The sequence below is a fragment of the Microcebus murinus genome, chromosome 23, assembly GCF_040939455.1.
Source record: "Microcebus murinus isolate Inina chromosome 23, M.murinus_Inina_mat1.0, whole genome shotgun sequence".
NCBI classification, from domain to species: Eukaryota; Metazoa; Chordata; class Mammalia; order Primates; family Cheirogaleidae; genus Microcebus; species Microcebus murinus.
Window position 1 is genome coordinate 5,131,060 of NC_134126.1, and position 21,527 is coordinate 5,152,586.

The window sequence follows — 21,527 nt, forward strand, 5'->3', positions numbered from 1 at the left end:
AGTATTTTATCTTCCATTTCTATATGTATCTTGTTAGGGACCAGAAATAAAAAGGCTGCAGATTGACACTGGTCTGCAAACCACACTTTAAGATGTGCTGGTCTACAAAAATAATGATAGTTTCAACTTGAGTCATGGTAGTGGAGTTAAAGAGAAATAGACGAATCTGGGATACAGAAAAGTTAAATCCGACAGAACCCACTGATAAGAAGGAAATGCGATAAATGAAAAATAAGTCCTAAGTTTTTTACATAAACGGAGCTGATGGTAGTGCCACTTATTTACAAAGAAGCAGAAGAGTGTGGAGTAAGAGATCTCAGGGAAAATATCAAGAAAAAAACGTTTTTTATCTTAGTATGCAGATGGCATGCCCACATGTTACACAGACAGTTAATGTAAGATTCTAGAGATAACAGATGTCTGAATTGGAGATAAAAATTTGGAAATCATCAGTGCATATATTTAAAACTATGAAATGAGAGTAGAAGTACTTCGACCAGGACCTAGGTTATAAAATTGGATGATTGACTAGCATTAGAAATCTGTATAAAATATAGAGGGGCTAACTCTTTTAATCTCACATGAGTGGCATTAAGCACATAAATTAGAGCTATAGGCCAACTAATTATCTCAGAAGATCTATGAGTTAGAAGAATTAAAGCTGAAAAAGTATGGACTGTGTATGCATTAGAAAGAGGGAGAAGAAAGATAGGGATATGTGTAAGAGATTTAATCTGGCTATACAAAGGAAATGACAGTGAAGTCTAGGACTATGGCTTATCAAATGCTTGTATTTCTAAATCCATTGGAAAACATGTGCCTCATGTTAGTCACAGTCCCTAAATGAATTTTTAGAGGTTGGGAATTTTTAGAAATTTCAAAGTTTAAAGTGTTTAGCTGTGAACACCTTAAAACATTAAATTTACCCAGGGACTTGCCTGGCACAAGAGCACTAAATAAAAAATATTTGATGAAAAGGGAAATAAAAAGTTTTAAATGGTCAAAAATGGAATTCCATCTAGATTTATCTCACTCACGGAGAAAATAGGAGGTTCAGTCCCCCATTTCTAAATGATCTAAAACTCTAAACCAACAAACAACAATTATAATTCTATAATCCTTCATCTTATACTGCCAGATATATTTTGGGCACTCGTATTTTTTCAGATTTTAAAAAGGTGAACATGCCAGATATTAAACAATATCCTTTTAAAACTGGGCTGCACCCCATAAGCAGATACATTTAACATCTCTGCAACAAAATAATACACTAATCAGGACAAATAAGGACTTCAAACTATTACCACCTATTCAAATCAGGTCTTACTGCCAAGTAAGAGCTAAAAACTTAATTTCTTTTAGAATGGAGGATAGAAATGTGGAACTATGAATGTCAAGTGGTTAAGTGGAAAAAGAAAAAGGAGAGTTTTCATGGATGAGCATCGGAATATCTGAGATACTAAGAGTTCAGATTAATTTCCATCAGTTTAATCCTCAGTGTACCTTGGCAGAGTGACTGAAAAGTATGATAGAATATTAAGAGTAGAAAAAGACTCAGAACCCCTTTACATATAATCTTCCACTACATCATATAACTGGCTAGTAAAACCTAGCCCCTTTAATTTCATTTTATCACAAGCACACCTGAGCATAATCATTTGTTTAGATATCAGTGCCTCCCCCAACCCCTTTCCTTAGTATGCTAATTTTGAGAAAATGGGAAATTGAGACAAGTTTACATCACAGATCAAAAATGGGAAAGGATCCGAAGGTGGTGATTTTTCCCCTTTTATGGCATTTCTGAATTTCTCATGAGATCTTCTTTAGATTGATAATCCGTAACCTCCCATCCCTCCCTTCCAAAGAAAACAAACAATTCTGTATCTGTGATTCAACTGCCTCCATAACATTCCTACATTTCATAAGCAGTGAAATGGGCCCAAGCACATCCGTCCATACCTATTTCCTTCACTTTTTTCTTCCTTCCTGTAAAAGGCTCCTTTAGCTTCTCCTAGTTTCTGGCAAATAACCTAGTACATGGAAGGCATTCAAACAGTATTTGTTGAATTGAACTGTTCCTCCTTACAATCTAATGATGGCTTTTGGTAGAGTCATCTCTACCTAAATTACATACAATCTGTACTCCTCTTCCCCACTCCTACTCAAACATAAAAATGAAAAGGATATCCAACAAACCCACTATCCAAAAAAAAAAGGAAATACTAGCCATGTCGAAGGGCAGTATAGATATACAGGTTCAGGACATAGTGAAATTGACTGCAAAATCACTCCAACATATACCCCACATAATCTTAACATCATACTTGTGAAGTGCTTTCAGAAATAATATTTATAAACTACATTTTAGAATTTGCCTGTGTGCAAACATACTGTGGAAAAAAATATACCCAAGGACATTGGTATTTTGGAGACAGGAATCTTCCAACCTCCTCATTGGCTGGCAAATTAATAAACTCCTCTTTCCTTCTCCTCAAAAAAAAAAAAAAAAAAAAAATTCCACATTCCAAATCTATACTACTGATATCATCAAATTTATGGGCAAGACTGCCCAGTTAAATTTTTGCCTGTGCCTTTTCTAGTCTTATTTTCTTTATACTCACTTTCAACATCACTGATGGGGCTTAAAAAAAAAAAAAAAGGTAGTACAGCATCATACTGAAATTATGCTAAATGTAAAAATAAAACAAACAACAAAAACCAAAATCAAACTCAAAAGACCTCAAATAAATAGTGTTGGTATCTACATGCATCTATAAAGATCAATCTTTTTAGGTACTAGGAAGAGGGAGGAAAATCTTTCCATAGTAACTTTAATACTATCATTGTTTAACACATTTTTAAAAAATGGTACAGAATTTAATGTACTCAATAACACAGATATATGAAATTGTAAGCATCAAAGGAGCATATCAGTCTATTAAAATTATAATGTTGTGCTTTTGTTGGAAAAATTCACATCTGCATGTACTTTCACGGAACTAGGACAGGGAATTGGTGAGAGGATGAATACACATAAACAGCCTATTAAAACATCTGTAATAAAGTCTTTTTTTTTTTGAGACAGAGTCTCGCTTGTTGCCCAGGCTAGAGTGAGTGCCATGGCGTCAGCCTAGCTCACAGCAACCTCAAACTCCTGGGCTCAAGCAATCCTGCTGCCTCAGCCTCCCGACTAGCTGGGACTACAGGCATGCGCCACCATGCCCGGCTAGTTTTATATATATATATATTAGTTGGCCAATTAATTTCTTTCTATTTATAGTAGAGACGGGGTCTTGCTCTTGCTCAGGCTGGTTTCGAACTCCTGACCTCAAGCAATCCGCCCGCCTCAGCCTCCCAGAGTGCTAGGATTACAGGCGTGAGCCACCGAGCCCGGCTGTAATAAAGTCTTAACCAAAATAAAAACATATTCTTAAAAATTTTAACTCTTCAACTATACTTATTTAGTCAAGTAAATGTTCTTATGTTTTAAGTTCATTATTCAAAAGCAGTGTTTTATAATCTATTTTATCAAGAATCTTTGAATCAAATTAGGGAAAATAATATTATAGTAAAGAATATTACAAAATCCAGTTGAGCTATTTAATGCAGTACAGAAAAATAAATAATTCAACATGGTTTTCATTTTAACTTCTTTAAGTTTTTCTAAGAATATAAAGTTTTATTAATGGTGTTGATTGAAGTTTAACAAGCATTTTATGTACATTATCATAGTTTTGAGATCCGCTTAAGCAATATTGACAATCTGAAGAAAAATAATTTTTCAATGTATTTTAAGTAAAATTTCAATTACTTCAAAGTATTATACATACCAAAAAGGGGAGGGGGCACTGTTATCATCATTTGGGGGGGGAAAAAAAACACCAAAGTTTTACATTTTTACCTGGTCTTGGTACTGGCTGGGCTGCAGGAGTCTGAGTCTTACGGGCAGATGCACCCTCCTTTAAAAGAATTAAAATTGATACATGACATTGAAGTTCCTTTACATAACAGTTCAACACTTTAGTTACTGTAAAAAAAAATTTCTTATCTCTTACGCTCTTTCTGCTTCTATTACGCAGTTACTCCACCGAATATGCTATGACCCAAAGAGTTGTTAAAAAAAAAAATTCTTCTAAATTTAAACAGTTAACATATAGTAGTTACTGTAAGAACATAATTTTTTAATGATTTGCTTAATTGCTGACAATTTTAATATTCTCAGAAATGCCATTATCTGTTTTCAAATCAAGTCAACCTTTTTCCCTTAAACCATCTCAAAATGAATAAATGATACATAACCTCATGTTAGAAAAATCTAAACAACGCTACTTTGGAGTGCATAAAAAAAACACAAGCATTTCAAATAAATGCCTACCAAATAATCAAAAAAGTCACGTTTATAAATATGAGATTTGTTACATTTGAATTAAGAGCAGATGAGAGTATCTTAAAAGCTAAATAACAAATCTCAACTAATTACTGAGCATGTAATATGCACAAGAAAATATGCTAAGTGTTGAAGTATATCAATTATATACTCAAGAACAGATGCCTCTGAAATGCTTAAGATACGCAGTAAGTCTGTCATTAGTGCAATAGTTTCTATCATTCACATTAATTTTTAGTAACACATTTTTCTTTAAAGAAAGCTGCAAATGAAAATTTTTTAACAACTATGAATTCACAAAGATTTTACTCTAGTTGTACTTAATATAAGGAAATTTGATAAATATCAGGGAGTTACATGAGTCCATAATAATAAAAATCAGTACCAGCATCACAGGAAACATTTCCAAGGAAATATTGCTAAATAATATTTATTGTAATTATACTACATTCTTGTCAAAAATTTGAGATTTCATATAGTAAAATCATTTCACCACAGTATATTTTTTAAATAAATGACTATAAAAATTAGTGCCAACAGAAAAAAATACTTTCACTTCAATGTTGAAGCAAATACAGTGCTTAGATATTCCTGGCATTCAGTTAGAATGTCACAAAAACCATTCTTTACTAGAAAAAACAATAAATAGCCAAAGTGGCAACTAGTAAAAACTCCTTGAAGTTAAAAATAAATCAATAAAAATAAATAAAAGCACCTGAGGACAGTAAAATATTTTTTCCAATATTCTCATTATTATGCATTTAGTTATATACTGCTATATTTAATATTGAGTCATTTTGTGTGCTGGTTTCATGGATATATTGTTTGTAAAAATTCATCAACCTTATTTAAAATATGGACATCTTTCTCCAAAATAAAAAAAATTTAAACATAAGAAAAGGTGAGTCATAATTAAGGTGGAAAGCATATCAAATATTTAATATCCCTATAATGTGAAGAAATTTTCTGATTATATTTGTTTCTAAATCCACGTTGGGGACCTGTAATCCCAGTACCCAGAGGCTAATAGGTACTCAACACATGTTGGTTGAACTGAACTGCATCTAGATTTTTTTTTTTTTTTTTGAGACAGAGTCTCGCTTTGTTGTCCAGGCTAGAGTGAGTGCCATGGCGTCAGCCTAGCTCACAGCAACCTCAAACTCCTGGGCTCAAGAGATCCTTCTGCCTTAGCCTCCCAAGTAGCTGGGACTACAGGCATGCGCCACCATGCCCGGCTAATTTTATATATATATATCAGTCGGCCAATTAATTTCTTTCTATTTATAGTAGAGACGGGGTCTCGCTCTTGCTCAGGCTGGTTTTGAACTCCTGACCTTGAGCAATCCGCCCGCCTCGGCCTCCCAGAGAGCTAGGATTACAGGCGTGAGCCACCACGCCCGGCTGCATCTATTTTTAAAAATCAAAAACCAAGGAATAATCATTAAATAGGAATCAAAGTAAAGAAACCCTAACCCTACCCCTGCATAAAATCAACTAGACATTATAATAAAATAATACAGTGAACTTTAATCATATTACTTATCTATTCTAGTAAGTATAATAAATACCATCTCCTGAGAGTATGGTCTAACTGCAAATATAAAGGAGAGGAAAAATAAAGGAAATGAGACAGGAAGAACAATGCACAAACACATAGGCAGGCATCTTCTATCCACATTTGATTGTAAATCTGGATAGAATCAAATCAAATACCTTCTTATTTTGGAATACAGTGGACTAAATCACCAAAATACAACATTATGTACATATAAAGAGAACTACACAAACCAAAAGTGATCCACTTGACTACTGAAATATACCTATAATATTAATATATGACCAAAGAGTATGGCTTTTATAACAAGGGTCAGGCAAAAGGTGCAAGCATATGTAAGTAATAAAAAAAAAAACCCTTTTCCATTACAAATTATAACTCTTAGGAATTTTTGTATACTTCTGAATAAGCTCAAAACTTGATCCCTTTAAATACCAATAATGGGTATTTTCTGTTTGTGCAGTAAGCAATCTTTGCTTGATGACCCAACCACTCCTTCCTGGCAATAAATCCTATTGCCAGGTCACTGGGGAAGGTACATGTTATAAACTAGGCCAATCAAGTGTCCTTCTTCTCTCAGATTACTTTTTTATAAACTAGAGCTAGGTGGGCAGGCTCATACATCACAAAGCTACAAGGAGATATGCCTAAAATTATGGATGATCATATGCCCCTTCACTCATAGAGAAAAACTGACTGGCAGAAGGAGAGAATGGAGCTAAAATGCAAGAAAAGAGGTGGAATACAACACCTCTTATATTAGGTTATTAAGTATGGAATGTCCGATTTCCTTAAGTATTATATTTGACAGTTGATATCTCTGACATTTCACTTTGACACTTCTTTGGTTTTTGTTATTGTGAAGGTACATCCTCATTCTTTCAAATGCACTTTTGGCTTGTAATTATCTTTCAAAATTTTTTGTAGTAATTTTTATGAACCCATGGATAAGTCAAAAATTCATACTATATTTGAATATGAGTTCTGTTCTGGAACCAATGCAGTGCAGACAGTTCAAAATATCAACTAAGTGTTTGGGGAGGATGTGGCTAATGAATGCACAGTACATCGATGGTTTGAAAAGTTCCATTCTGGTGATTTTAATCTTGAAAATGAGCCATGTGGGTAACCTGAGAACAAGGAAGATAATGATGAGCTGAAAGCTGTAGTGGAAGCAAATCCATCTCAACCTACGCACGAATTAGCATCAAGGTTTGACATTACTATTCCAACAATATTGGACCGTTTGAAACAAGTTGTCGGCAAGGCAAAGAAGCTGCATAGATGGGTTCCACATGAATGAAACAAGCGTTAAAAGAGAAATCATCTCAAAGCTTGGCTTTCTTTACTGTTATAACATAAAGGCAAAACATTCTATACCATATTGTTACATGTAATGAAAACTGGGTTCTTTTTGATAACTGCAAGTGTTCAGCACAATGGTTGGATAAAGATGAAGTGCCAAAACACAGTCCAAGCCTGGCGCGGTGGCTCACGCCTGTAATCCTAGCTCTCTGGGAGGCTGAGGCGGGCGGATTGCTCGAGGTCGGGAGTTCGAAACCAGCCTGAGCAAGAGCGAGACCCCGTCTCTATTATAAATACAAAGAAATTAATTGGCCAACTAATATATATAGAAAAAATTAGCCGGGCATGGTGGCGCATGCCTGTAGTCCCAGCTACTTGGGAGGCTGAGGCAGGAAGATCGCTTGAGCCCAGGAGTTTGAGGTTGCTGTGAGCGAGGCTGACGCCATGGCACTCACTCTAGCCTGGACAACAAAGCGAGACTCTGTCTCAAAAAAAAAAAAAAAAAAAAAACACAGTCCAAAACCGAATATTCAGCAAAAAAAGCTAATGGTGTCGGTTTAGTTGGTCCAGCATCAGTATTATCCCCTACAGCTTCATGAAACCTGGTCAACTGATGACAGAAAATTCACCAATTGGATGAAATTATGAGGATGCTTGTGATTAAGCAGCTGAGACAGGTCAGTAGGAACAGGCCAATCCTCTTGCAAGATAACGTCAACCACATGTCACACAAACAACATCGCTCAAACTAGAGCAGCCGGACTTGGAAACTGCCATAAACCGTATTCACCAGATCTTGCACCAACTGACTACATCTTCCAGGCTTTGGACCACTTCTTGCAAGGAAAAATATTCAATTCTCAACAAGCTGTGGAAAGTGCCTTTTGCAATTTCATTGCCACTTGCTCTCTAAATTTCTTTGCTGTTGGCATAAAAAAGCTACCATGAAGATGGCAAGACTGTGTCAGTAGTTTAGGCACATACTTTGATTAATTGTACTGCTTCTTGTTTGAAATATAATAAACCACATTTTTATTCAAAATCAGACATTTCATATTTAATAACCTATTAGCCACTGTGTAGTTCTAGTGGCCTGCAAGGCCTACTTTATCCCAAACCATTCTGATTATATGAGCCATTAAAACTCCCCATCTCACCACACTACACATCCCATATACACCTTTTCTGCTCTCAACAGGTTGAGACAAATTTCTGTCAACTGTCACAGAAAGTATTTTATCTAATTATTTTCTTAGATTTACTGAAAATACGAGTTGTCAAAGTCCCTATAGTAGCATTACTTTAATTTTTGAGTTAGTACACACATACACAGAGAGAGAGAGTTATACAGCTATGACATGACAGCAACAATGAGCTTTTTGAAAGAAAATTGGGAAGATCCTTGCTTATCATGCCATTAGTTTATAGCCATTTCTAGGACACCCTAGCTAACATCAACCCAAGGGCTAAAAGCACATTCTACTTTGATTTCCATTATTTTGAAATAAAGTTGTAGCAGTCACTGCATAAGAGACCTCAAAAACACTTAACACAATCCCGCCCTGCTTCACTCTAAAGATGAAGAGTCAAAAGTGAAATAGTTTTTCAAAGGCTACACAGCAGTTATTACTGGCATGTATTAAGAAGTAAGAATAATAACTTGGCAATAACACAGAATAGACTGACAGTTATATTTTAAAGATATCTAGATTGGGGGAAAAAAATACTACCCAGCCAGGAAAAGAAAGGTATCAGCACAAAACCACCAAAAGAGCTGACAACTTGTGCTAACTGGAGAGGAAAACTTGCTTTCTCTTGGAAAGTAAGGAGCATTACAATTTCACCAAGACTTGAGGCATTCTGGAAAAGAAATAACTGAATTAAAATGGAAGGGGAAAAAAGTGATAGAATAGTATTTGCAACGCATAAACAACACAAAACAAAGTATGCTGTTTACAAGCAATCCTTGCTTGCCTTATTCTAGCAAACAATCTAAAATCTTCTGGTACTGGGAGACAAAATACAAGTATCTGTTGCTTAAACAAGTAGGAAAAATATCTAATATCATAAGAAAAAAATATTTGTAGCAAGTGTCAGTCTGAAAAAGAATACATTGTATTTAGTTAATTTTGAAAAGTTCTGTTTAGATGAAACAGTGAAATACTGAAAACTTTTAATGAAGAAAATACACAGAATATATGTGCAGACTCTAGGAGTTTATAATTTATTTTCCTGACTTGTATTAATGAGCAAAAGTCACATGCTTTAAAAATTACATAAATACAAACTATACCCTTGTATGCCTTTGCCTTTATTGAAAAAGTAACTTATTCCTATGAAATATCAGTTTGATAAATTAGAATTCCCAAATATGAGGATGTTTAAATAAGCATGTGAATTTCTAAGTATAATATACCGAATAGGTCTTTTTTTTTTTTTTAAAGAGTGTTTTGGAAAACCTGTTGTAGTAAGGAAATCTGTTGCGGCAATTCTGGGGCATATTACAACAAGGCTAAAAAACACAAAAGATTTCAGACGCGAAACACAAAAGATTTCAGACGCAAAACACTTCAACACAAATTGTAAGCACAATCTTTTTTTTCAGACTTGTTAAAACCCAGAGGCATGTGAACACAGTGTTTGCCAACACAGAGAATGGTTCACATATTTAGAAAGCACAGCACTTCTTTCCCTTTAAACATAAGGGGCTCTGGAATTTGAAAATAAATAAATAATGTTCTCTTTCCTTGCCTATGCCCAGCAACCCTCTCCAAAGATGTAACAACTTAAATGGCTGGATTGTGTTCTATCATCCAACCTCAAAACAAACTGATTAAGGTAGATAATATATCTATTTTAAGGCCGGGCGCGGTGGCTCACGCCTGTAATCCTAGCTCTCTGGGAGGCCGAGGTGGGCGGATTGCTCAAGGTCAGGAGTTCAAAACCAGCCTGAGCAAGAGCGAGACCCAGTCTCTACTATAAATAGAAAGAAATTAATTGGCCAACTGATATGTATATAAAAAATTAGCCGGGCATGGTGGTGCATGCCTGTAGTCCCAGCTACTCGGGAGGCTGAGGCAGGATTGCTGGAGCCCAGGAGTGTGAGGTTGCTGCGAGCTAGGCTGACGCCACGGCACTCACTCTAGCCTGGACAACAAAGCGAGACTCTGTCTCAAAAAAAAAAAAAAAAAAATATATCTATTTTATAGATAAGAAAAATTAAGCTGAAAAAGCCAAGTGACTTGCCCCAGGTCACATGGCTAGTAAGTACCAGAATAAATCTGAGCCTTTTTTATTCCAAAGCCTATGCTTCTAAATACTGTACGTCATTACCTCTGGTTTGAAAAATTTTCTCAGCAAACTTTAGTTTCTCTCCTTCCTCATTCTCTCTTTCCATAATGCAAATGTTTCTCCCTTGTGACCTTTCAGTATTCTGTATGTACCTCCATCAAATCGCTCATATCTTAGTCCATTTGTGCTACTACAACAAAATACTCCAGACTAGAAAATTTATAAATAGAAATGTATTTCTCATAATTCTGAAGATTAGGAAGTCCAAGATCAAGGCACCAGGAGGTCTGGCATCTGGTGGGAGTAAGCTCTCTCTTATTCCAAGATGGGCCCTGTCATTGCATCCTTTGGAGGGACCAACACTGTGTCCTCATATGGCAGAAGGTAGGAGGGCAACAAAGGGCCTAAGCAAGTTCCCTCCAGCCCTTTTATAAGGCACCAATTCATTCATGAGGGCTCTGTCTTCACGACTTAATCACTTCCCATCTTTTACTACCACCACAATGGGGATTCAGTTTCAACATATAAATTTGTGGGACATTCAGATCATAACACCTCATTATGCTATATAATTCTTGTCTGCTTTCCCCAACCAGACCGTAACTACTTTAGGTCAAGAGTTATTACTCCTCCAAAGCCTGACACAGAGTCATGTGCATGGCAGGTGCTTAATCAATATACACTAAAACAAATCCATTTGCCTTTGAATCACTGATTTACCACTATTAAGCAGAGTAAATTGTTTTTATCTATTAAAAGAAGATGGCGAAAATAACTATCATACAGGATTATCAAGAGAATTAAATAGCACTCATTCATTTCACATACATTTATTGAAAGCATATTATGTGGCAAATAATAAAATGGGAATACAGAAGGATAAACAAGAGCAATGAGGTCCCTGTCCTCATGGGGCTTATAATTTAATGGAGGAGACTGGTAAAAATAAACAATATAAATAAATGAAAGTTAAAATTATAAATACAATTACATACATATCTAGTAATTTGTAATGTACAAGAGCATTTGTCTTTATGCCTTCAGCTCAATGCCAAAAACAAAGTGGGACTACTAACTGTTAAGCCATCTTCTTTCCATAAAGAAACACTCTTTGTATGAGAATAGGCAAAGAACTAGCAAACTGAATTCAGCAGCACATTAAAAGGACATATACCATGACCAAGTCAGATTTATTCCAAGAATGTTAGGACGGTTCAACATATGAAAATCAATCAATGTGATATATACTACATTAACAGAATAAAGGAAAAAAAAACTCATGATCATTTCAATTGATAGAAAAACAGCATTTAACAAAATGCAATCACCTTTTAAGAACAACAAAAAAAATTCAACCAACTAGGAATTGAAGGAAATGTCCTCAACATAACAAAGGATACATATGAAAAACCCACAGCTAACATTATACTCAATGGTGAAAGACTTAAAGCATTTCTCCTAAGATTAGGAACAAGACAATGATGCCTACTTTTGTCACTTCTACTCAACATAGCATTGGAAGTTTTAGCCAGAGAAATGAGGCAAGAAAAAGAAAGAGAAGGCATCCAAATTGGAAAGAAAGAAGTAAAACTATCTCTGTCAGCCAGGCATACGCCTGTAGTCCCAGCTACTTGGGAGGTTAAGGTAGAAGGATCACTTGAGCCCAGGAGGTCAGGCTGCAGGGAGCTATGGATCATGCCACTAGACTCCACTCTGGGCAACAGAGTGACACAACATCATCATTTTTGGGGGGGAAAAAAAGAAAAATTATCTCTGTTTGCCAATGATGATATTGGTATGTATAAAAGCCTAGAGATGCCACAGAGAAAAGTTACAAACAAATGCTGCAAAGTTGCAGAATACAAAATCAACACACAAAAATCAGCTCTTTGTGTACATAGACAATGAACTATCCAAAAAGTATCCAAAAAGTAAATTAAGAAAAAATTCCATTTACAAAGCGTTAAAAAGAATAAAATACTTAAGAAAAATTTTAACCAAGAAAGCAAAAGACTTACACACTGAAAACTATAAAACACTGCTGAAAGAAATTAAAGATACAAATAAATAAAAAAAAATCTATGTTCATAGGCTAGAATTAAGATTTCCCTGAAAAAACCTGTAAATTCAACACAATCCCTATAAAAACACCAAAATTTTTACAGAAAAAGAAAAATCCATCCTAAAATTCACACAGAATCTCAAGAGACCCCAAATAGCCAAACTAATCTTGAAAAAGATCAAAGTTCAAGGACTGAAATTTCCAGATTTCATAACTTACTACAAAAACACAGTAATCAAAACAGTGTAGTACTGGCATGAAGACAAACATATCGATCAATGGAACGGAAAAGAAAGCCCAGAATAAACTCTTGCATATATGGTCAACTAATTTTTGACAAGACCTTTCCTTATCAACGAAGAAAGGACAAGTCTTTTCAACAAATGAAAAGACTTTGGGAATATTGGACATCCACACACAAAAGAACAAAATTGGACCATTAGTTTATAATATACCATATACAAAAACTAACTCAAATGAATTAAAGGCCTAAATTTAAAAGCTAAAACTATAAAATTCTCACAAGAAACAGAGAGGAAAAAGCTTCATGACACCAGATTTGGCATTAATTCCTTGGATATGAAACCAAAAGTATAGGTAACAAAAGAAAAAATAAATAGACGTCATCAAAATTTAAAACTTTTTTGCAAAAGACACTCTCAACACAGTGAAAAACAAACTCATGAAATGGGAAGAATATTTGTAAATCAAATATATAATAAGAAATTAATATCCAGACTATATAAAGAACTCCTATGACTCAATAACAAAATAAACCAACCAATTTAAAAATGGCCAAAGGACTTAAACAGACATTTCTCCACAGAAAATATACAGAAAGCCAATAAGCACATGAAAATACACTGGACACCTCAGTAATCACTAGGGAAAAGCAAATCAAAAACCACAAGACACCACTTCAAACTCATTAGGATGGTTATTATCAAAAAACAGTAATAAAATAAAACAATATCAACCTCCAAAAATAAATAAATAAGCATAGATAAGAATACAGAGAAACTGGAACTCTTGTGCATGGCTGGTAGGAATGTAAAAATGGTACTGCCATACAGTACCTCAAAAAATTAAAGAACTACCATACAATCAAGCAATTCTGCTTGAGTGTATATCCAAAAAACTGAAAGCAAGGACTTGAACAAATATTTGTATACCCAAGTTCATAGCAGTATTAGTCACAATAGCCAAAAAGTGAGAACAATCCAAATGTCAACACTGACAGATAAATGGATAAACAAAATTAGATACATACAATGGAATGTCATTTAGCCTTAAAAAGAAATAAAATTCTAATGCATACTACAACATGGATGAGCACTGAAAACATGCTAAATGAAATAAGCTAGACATAAAAGGACAAATACCCTACCATTCCACTAATATGAGGTACCTAGAGTAATCGAATTCACAGACAGAAAGTAGAAAGGTGGTTACCAGAAGCTAGAAGTAGACAGGAATGAGGGGTTTTAATTGGTTAATGGGTACACAGTTTCAACTTGGAATGATAAAAAGTTCTCAAGATGAAAAGCAGTGATGGTTGCACAATGTTGTGAAGGTAGTCAATGTCACTGAATTATAAACTTAAAAAATAGTTAAAATGATAAATTTGATATATACTTTACCAAATTGTTTTTAAAACAAACAAAAAACCCACAAAATATGCTTAAAAGAATAAAGTCCAATTATAAATTGTAGTAGACTCATTGAGGAATATCTGCTCAGAGTGTGAGGTCCCTTTTCTCAGAAGTATCTATGCTCACAAGGGACAAATATATGAACTAAGTTTACCCAGTCAGATTTCTCTCCCTGGAAGTTTGAAATCCATACTGAGATACGCTGAACAAACTGAACTGCAGTTATATGTGGGCTTGCTAGCTATGAGGATGGCTATGTACACAAAGAGTCAGAGAGTTTATTATGTACAGATACAGAAAGGGACAAGTAACCATGTGGCACCAGACAGAAACAGAGAAAAGCTTCTTTGACTCCTAATAGTTTTCCAATTTCTGTGTTGTTTTAAAGGCTAAGTTATACTTCTCAGTCTTGGGTCTTATAAAATATTCCTATAGCACTATAATGTATTTCTTTTTCTTATTTAAGCAGACTTGAGTGAGTTTCTGCTACCTAAAATACAAAAAGCCTAGGCTAAAATAAATATTTTAATCTCAATTAAGGAAAAAAGAAAAATTCCATTCACACCCAAATGGAATCACAGTAAGTAAAACTTTGACCTGGAAATACAATATTCATTTTCTTTATAGTCACAGACAAAATTGGAATACATAGGTGCCAATCAATAACATTACAAAAAAGCAAGATATTTATCAATTAAAAACTTAAATTAACACCAGTTTTCCACGCATCATTCTTTAGAATGCTTTCTTGACTGAAAATTAAGCTGGTTCAAAAATGAACAGATCGCACAAAAAGAGAGATTTGTAAGTAAATTCTGTTAAAAATTGGAAGAAGAATTAGGGGGATCATGAAAATCTTATCTCCACAGATTCACTAAACACATTCTAAAATGTTTGGCATGCTGAGCCAGTCTTTATATGCGTCACTGAATCAAGTGTACATTCTTCTAGCTGGCAATAAGATGAATGAAGACAATTATCATGATTAATTTTAATGTGTCAACTTGACTGAGCCATGGGGTGCCCAGATATTTGGTTAAACACTCTGGGTGCGTCTGTGGGGGTATTTCTAGAATGAGATTAACATCTGAATCATTAGCCTGCATAAAGCAGATTGCCAGCTCTAACGTGGGTAGGCCTCATCCAATTCGCTGAAGGTCTGAATAAAACAAAAAGGTAGAGTAAGAGAGAAAGCACTCTCAGCTTACTGACAACAGATCCTGGGACTCTATAGGCTCTATAACTGTCTGACCTAATTTCTTATAATAAATCACTTTATATACACTATATATAACCTACTAACATACTAATAAATACTAATAACTAATATACTAAATCTCTTTACACATATATGTAACACACAAAGAGATTTATTACATAAATTATAAACAGATATAGATACAGATTCCATTGGCTCTGTTTCTATGGAAAACCCAGAATATAGCAAATAAAATTTTAATCAAAACAGAGAAAAAGAGTTAGACAGATTACAAAATCTTTAAAAGTATTCTTCTATATAGGAAAATGCCCTTTTTTTCATTTATTTATCTGATATCTTGATTATTTATTCATTTATTTGTCTGATGACATCCATGTGAATGTAGTTGAAATGTTTTATCACAGAATTGCAATTAGTGACAATTCAAAGAATGTGCATTGATCTCTTTTAATATCAAAGTCTATAATGATCTCATATCTTCTGGCACAAGCGAACAATTCTTTTATACATCTCTCTGAGGTTTAATAAAAGCACTATCTTTCTTCATTTAAAACTGGCAGAATTATTTTTATAGTGGCAGAAAGATGTGGGTAAGGTAGATGGTCCACAACATCATTTGTGTAACTTATGGGTCCATGAACTAAAAGAATAAATACAATGATATAACTAGAGGCATTTTCTCAAGATCTAGGTTCTAGCTTTGGCTCTGCCATATTAAGTGTGGAACACTGAGAAAACCACAACCTCTTAGAGTCTTAGTTACTTCATCTGTAAAATGAGGAAAATCAATTCTTAGATGACCTCAGAGGTCCAATTCTGCTCTGAAATTCCATTTTTCTAATGTAAGCAATACCTTTTCACTAAGAACAATGTGATTATAGTACAACTTTAATGTCTAATTAACTGATCAAGTGTGAAGACATAATCCAATATGGGTTTCTTCAAAGAAGACGGTATAATGATATAGGCATATAAACTTGCTCTTCTTTTGTTCTATGTGAATAAAAACATATTCCCTGCCCAGCTCCTTCTTTCAAAGGACACGTGTTTTCAAATCTGTTATTAATTTGGTTGTTTGGGGAATCACAGAATAACAGTTACTGGTAATACAGCTAGAAAGAGAAATAGCAATACTGTAAGTTTTAAAAGAAAACATTTACTCTGATTCAATACACTGACTGAGGAAGGTACACTGTAACAGAGACTTAACTACCTGAACCTCCGCCAACACACACACACAAACACAACAGTCAACTTAAGTGTTTTCTGGAACATCATAAATTCTAGAAATACTAATAAATACAAATTCTGTAAAAAGTCAGGAAGGAAATATAGATAAAAAAGTCAACTATGAGAAAATTAATGAAAAAGAAATAGATAACATTATTTATAAATAATCAAGGAGATAAAAGGAGGATACAAACAAATACAAGAACATTCATTTTATTTTGCTAAAACTCAGCAACTGTATTTTCTGTGAGATCTCATCTTATTTGGAGGAGATTAAAAATATTGGAACTTCATGAGAAATTAAAAGGATAAAAATGTTAATACTAACCAAGTACAACTGGAAAGACCAAAAGTATCAAAACCTTGTGAAATTTGGGTGACACCATCATAACAGATGGCAAAAGAGTTTTTACATGAAGGCAAAAATTTAAATAACTATATAACATTTATTTCCAGTTATTTTACATCAAGGCTATCAATTCTTGAAAGAAAGGAACCTAATGCTGAATCTCACCATCCCCCTGCAACCTGCATATAAAAATTGCTCAATGTATTTGCTGAATATAAGTGAATCCCTTACAAAGCCCAAGAATGGGGTAAGGGTGTCGCAGAGATAAAACAATAATCAAACATTACCTTTCCATTATCCTATAACCTTTGCATGCCTCTTTTCTGCTTTGCAAAAGTTTCTTTATATTAAAGTCCCTATTTTCAATCAGACTATAAACAATTATACTGAATATAGCTACAAGAATTTAGAATCAAGTAAACTCAATGCTCCCTTCTTTCTTCAAAGAAGCCCTTTGGGGAAAACATCCTTTTACTTACTTTCAACACTTACTTTCTTATCTATTACAGCTATTAAATTAAGGAATATTTTCTGATACTAATAACTTATTTTTGGGTAATTACGCTTCTTTCTGCAGTTTTAATGGAGTTTTTTAGTTTGAATATTTTATGTCTACCTTGATTTACAATTATTATTATACTGTGTAATAAATTAATAGTGTTAAAGTTTTTAAAGATAGACAATGTGTTGGGTTTGCAGGGAGTTGGGGGGGAAAGTGTCTGAAATAATTTATTCAAAGATGCTGACCCAGCAGTCATCACAGCCCTTTCAAATTTAATACATCCCCTTTATATAAAAAATACTTTACACTGACCCCCTCTAAGTACCTGAAAGAAAACACAAAGGTAATATAATCAATCTACACATCTATTTTTTAAAATCAATATACTAATACAAAGAAGAAATTTTTAAAAAGAAATTTATGATAAAAATATGTATTTTAGTATGTAAGTCTTAGACATGATTAAGACATAATGAACTAACCAGATGCTAATTACCTACACATAAAGTCACAGTGAATATGACAATTACAAATGCCCACAGACTAGTATATTGTATTGGTGATTTAATTATCACGAACATCATTTGGTTTCTGAAATGGTGCACTACCGGCCAAGTTCAGAACAATTTAAAGTATAAGCTTCCCAGTTACATTCCTAAAGAATTTAGTACATGTTAAAGCTGTGCAAAATATACTTTATATTTCAATTACGTTTTAGATCACTTAATTATAAAGGTCTTTCACCCACACAGATATCCAACAGGAAAGTCAGAAGTCCTGCAGAACACAGAACTAGTCTTTGTTTACAAAGACTGTTCCACAAACTACAGGACTACTACCTACCCTGGCCTCACTCACTAAATGCCCTTAAATCATTCTAGTAACCAGAAACACTCTCACAAATTTCTAGAATACTTCCTTAAAAGCAGTACTACTACCTCCAATACTACCCCCATTGAGAACCATATCTCTAACCAAGAACAGTCCTGACTGAAATAGCTATGCTACAGAGAAACCAAAGAATATACAAGTATAATAAAGTATTTTGCCAAATCACTGATGATTTTAAATGCTTAATTACTGTTAATAGTTTGCAAGGATTAAAGCAGATAAAGGTGTCTATAATTGGTCCTGAAAAAGATATTTAAATTTAGGTTTGTTTTGAAGCTCAAAGAAATTCTTAAGCAACATGAGTATCTGCTGCCTAACTTGGTAAAAACTGGAGGAGAAAAGTAAGGCAGGCAAACACTGACACTTGTGGCCATTCTGAGATTGCTAATTTGCACTCTGTCTAATGTCTTGCTTTGTAAATTCAAAGAAACATTAAACTGGTTCACAAATTATCTATTGACTTTAGAGGAAAATCATAATCTTTTAATAAACAGTTTTCTTCAAAAAGGAAAAACTATTTACTAACAATAAATAATCAAAATAAACAATTTGTCTAGATGTAATGAAACAAGACTGCATCTGGTTCTAAATCAAAACAGTTAAGAGGGATAAACTCCAAGCAAACATTACTATGCAAAATTGTTTAGTGACCTCAATAAAACTAAAACTATTCTCTAAATAACTGTGTCAAATGAGTTTTCAGAGTGATATGGTGGAAAGCACACCTAACCCAAAACATTAAGACTTCTGTTCAGCATTGGAAAAGATAGCTAGGTCTTGTGGTGAGCACAAGCTGAAATAAATGAATTCAGGAATTCAGTAGCCAATTACTCATACTAAAGCACAAACAGGAATGGAGACCAATGTAGGTAAGACCAGATTTATGGCTCCCTTCTCATATTACTCAAGGATATTTGTTTATTCCCACTAAATGGGAATCACCACCCTAGCTGAAGTGTTCTCCCCCTACCTGTTTCTCTTGCAATCTTTTTATCATGGACATACAGTTGAATTTATATACCTATATAAAAAGATGATATAACTCCACGAGTGACTATTAGTGAGTACTGGAACAGAAAATTTGTATCTGATTCATCATGATGAATCAATCATTCAGAAACAATTAGCTCTCTGAGTAAAATGGTAATTATTTCTATACCCAGTAAAAATTGAGAATTAGGAGGCATTACAAATCCTGTCCTTAAATTCTGGCTACTTAAGGGGTATTCTAGACATGCCCAAGAGAATCCTAAAATTAGCCTGGAGTTCTAGCCATACTATATCTATATCTATAGTAATGGCTACCTCTTTTTCCCCTGGGGATGTGTTGTAAGATTAAAAATAGACTATTCAAGTAACAATTACAAGCCATTTATAACCATAAAACTTAACAAAATAGCTGCCAGTTTGCAGAGTCTGACAAAGAAACCTGTCACATTTAGTGACTTAGTTTAACCATAGAATTCAGATGTTAAAAGAAACCAGACTAAAGGAAGAACTTCTACAAGCTTGCCTGTCATAAGATTTTTACAGTTTCTCTTGACTGGAACATGTAGGTTGCTAGAAAAACTCACTAAAGGAACTTTTATCTCATGCCTGCTCTGTTATTCTGTACTTTTATGTAAAGTTCTTAACCAGCTTAACTTAAACTTAAAAAATAGGTTGCAGTATACTTAGGAGTTTAAAGTAAATTCCAGTTAAGTACACAGGCAGCTTTTGTTAAGCAATTTTTAGAAGGCTCTTGCTGTATAAACACTTGCCCCATAGCAAACATAGGTAAGAAAAACTTACTGGAAACTCAAGAGTTCAAACCAATACTGGAGGGAACCACTAATGAACAGATTACCCATATAACTCTCTTAATAATCAAGATCCATAATAAACCCAGTAAGGCATCAAAAAAATAAAGTCCCATCAAAAGAATTGGCAAAACTAATTGTTTTATCTCTCCCTGGATAAAGGGGTAAGGAATGTGTCAAAATCATCTTTATATCCCCAACATTTAATAAGCTGTGCTTAAATGCAAATGTTGACAGGCAGTAATTGACCAATACATATTTGTTTATAAGGGTGAATAAAGTGAAAATATAAATATGCATTTATATTAATAATTCTATTTATGATTCCTGGGTATGTTATACCAGTGTTATCAAAAAGAAAAATTCCCTCAATTTCTCCAGCAGTGCCATGTACTGTAATGTTTAACAACAGAGGATAATAACTTAATCTTGTTTCAATTCCCAACTTGGCCTCTTTCTCATCACTATTTAGCTGATATTTGAGTTAATTAGTTAACAACTCTACTTAATGGTTCTTCATCTTTTAAATGGGTATTACAATAGTAAAATTATTTTAAGGAAAAAGTCACTTACATAGCAGGTAAGCTCAGGTAGGCTTAGTACACAATCTGATTTTAGGTAAACAATAAATAGTCACTGCTGCTAGCTTCATAGTCAAATCCTATATAAGGAATCACCAATAAATAAATATGGTCTACAAAAATCCATTTGTACTTTTGGAAAATAAGTTATTTTAAGTGGATTCTTAAGCATTACTCTGTTACCTAATTTATCTAACTTAAAAAAAAAAGCTGTGAGCACTGTAGTATGAGTGTATATAGGGACTTAAGCTAAGAAATCTGAGTTTTAGTCCTGTCCTTCAAACTTAACTAGGAAAAGTCAAAGCTCTAGGGCCTTAGTTTCCATTTATAAAATTATCTGTTTTTTCTGTAATATTCATTCTAACATTCCTAAGAAAGTCAAACAGTCTTGGGGTTCCTAAAACTACAAAGCACATTTCATCAGCAAAGCTCAAAAATATAATTAGAACATGGCTAGTGGCCACTGAATTAAAAATAAAAAATATGAGAATAAAGATATCTAGAATATTAGAGAAAATATAAATCTATATTCACTTGAAATAGCAGGCAATATTGGGAGAGACAGATGAGATGAAGAGTATGTACAACTATAAACATAGCTTCAGCTCCAAAACCATAAATTTCTACGAGTTATTTACTGTCCCTAGAGTCTCAGAGGAAAAACTGATAATAATAGCTATTTAAGAAACAGACAGACACACACA

At 33.9% G+C, this 21,527-nt stretch overlaps 1 protein-coding gene across 2 annotated transcripts in view; it reads right to left on the minus strand.

Moving 5' to 3' along the window:
* The window catches only part of CDC73 (cell division cycle 73), a 135,229-nt gene that overhangs the window by 37,470 nt on the left and 76,232 nt on the right, over positions 1–21,527 (minus strand). For both annotated transcript variants that reach the window (XM_012772412.3, XM_012772413.3), the window contains exon 11: positions 3,902–3,959. In XM_012772412.3, coding sequence (XP_012627866.1) covers positions 3,902–3,959 — 58 coding nt within the window. The remainder of the gene's footprint in view (positions 1–3,901; positions 3,960–21,527) is intronic.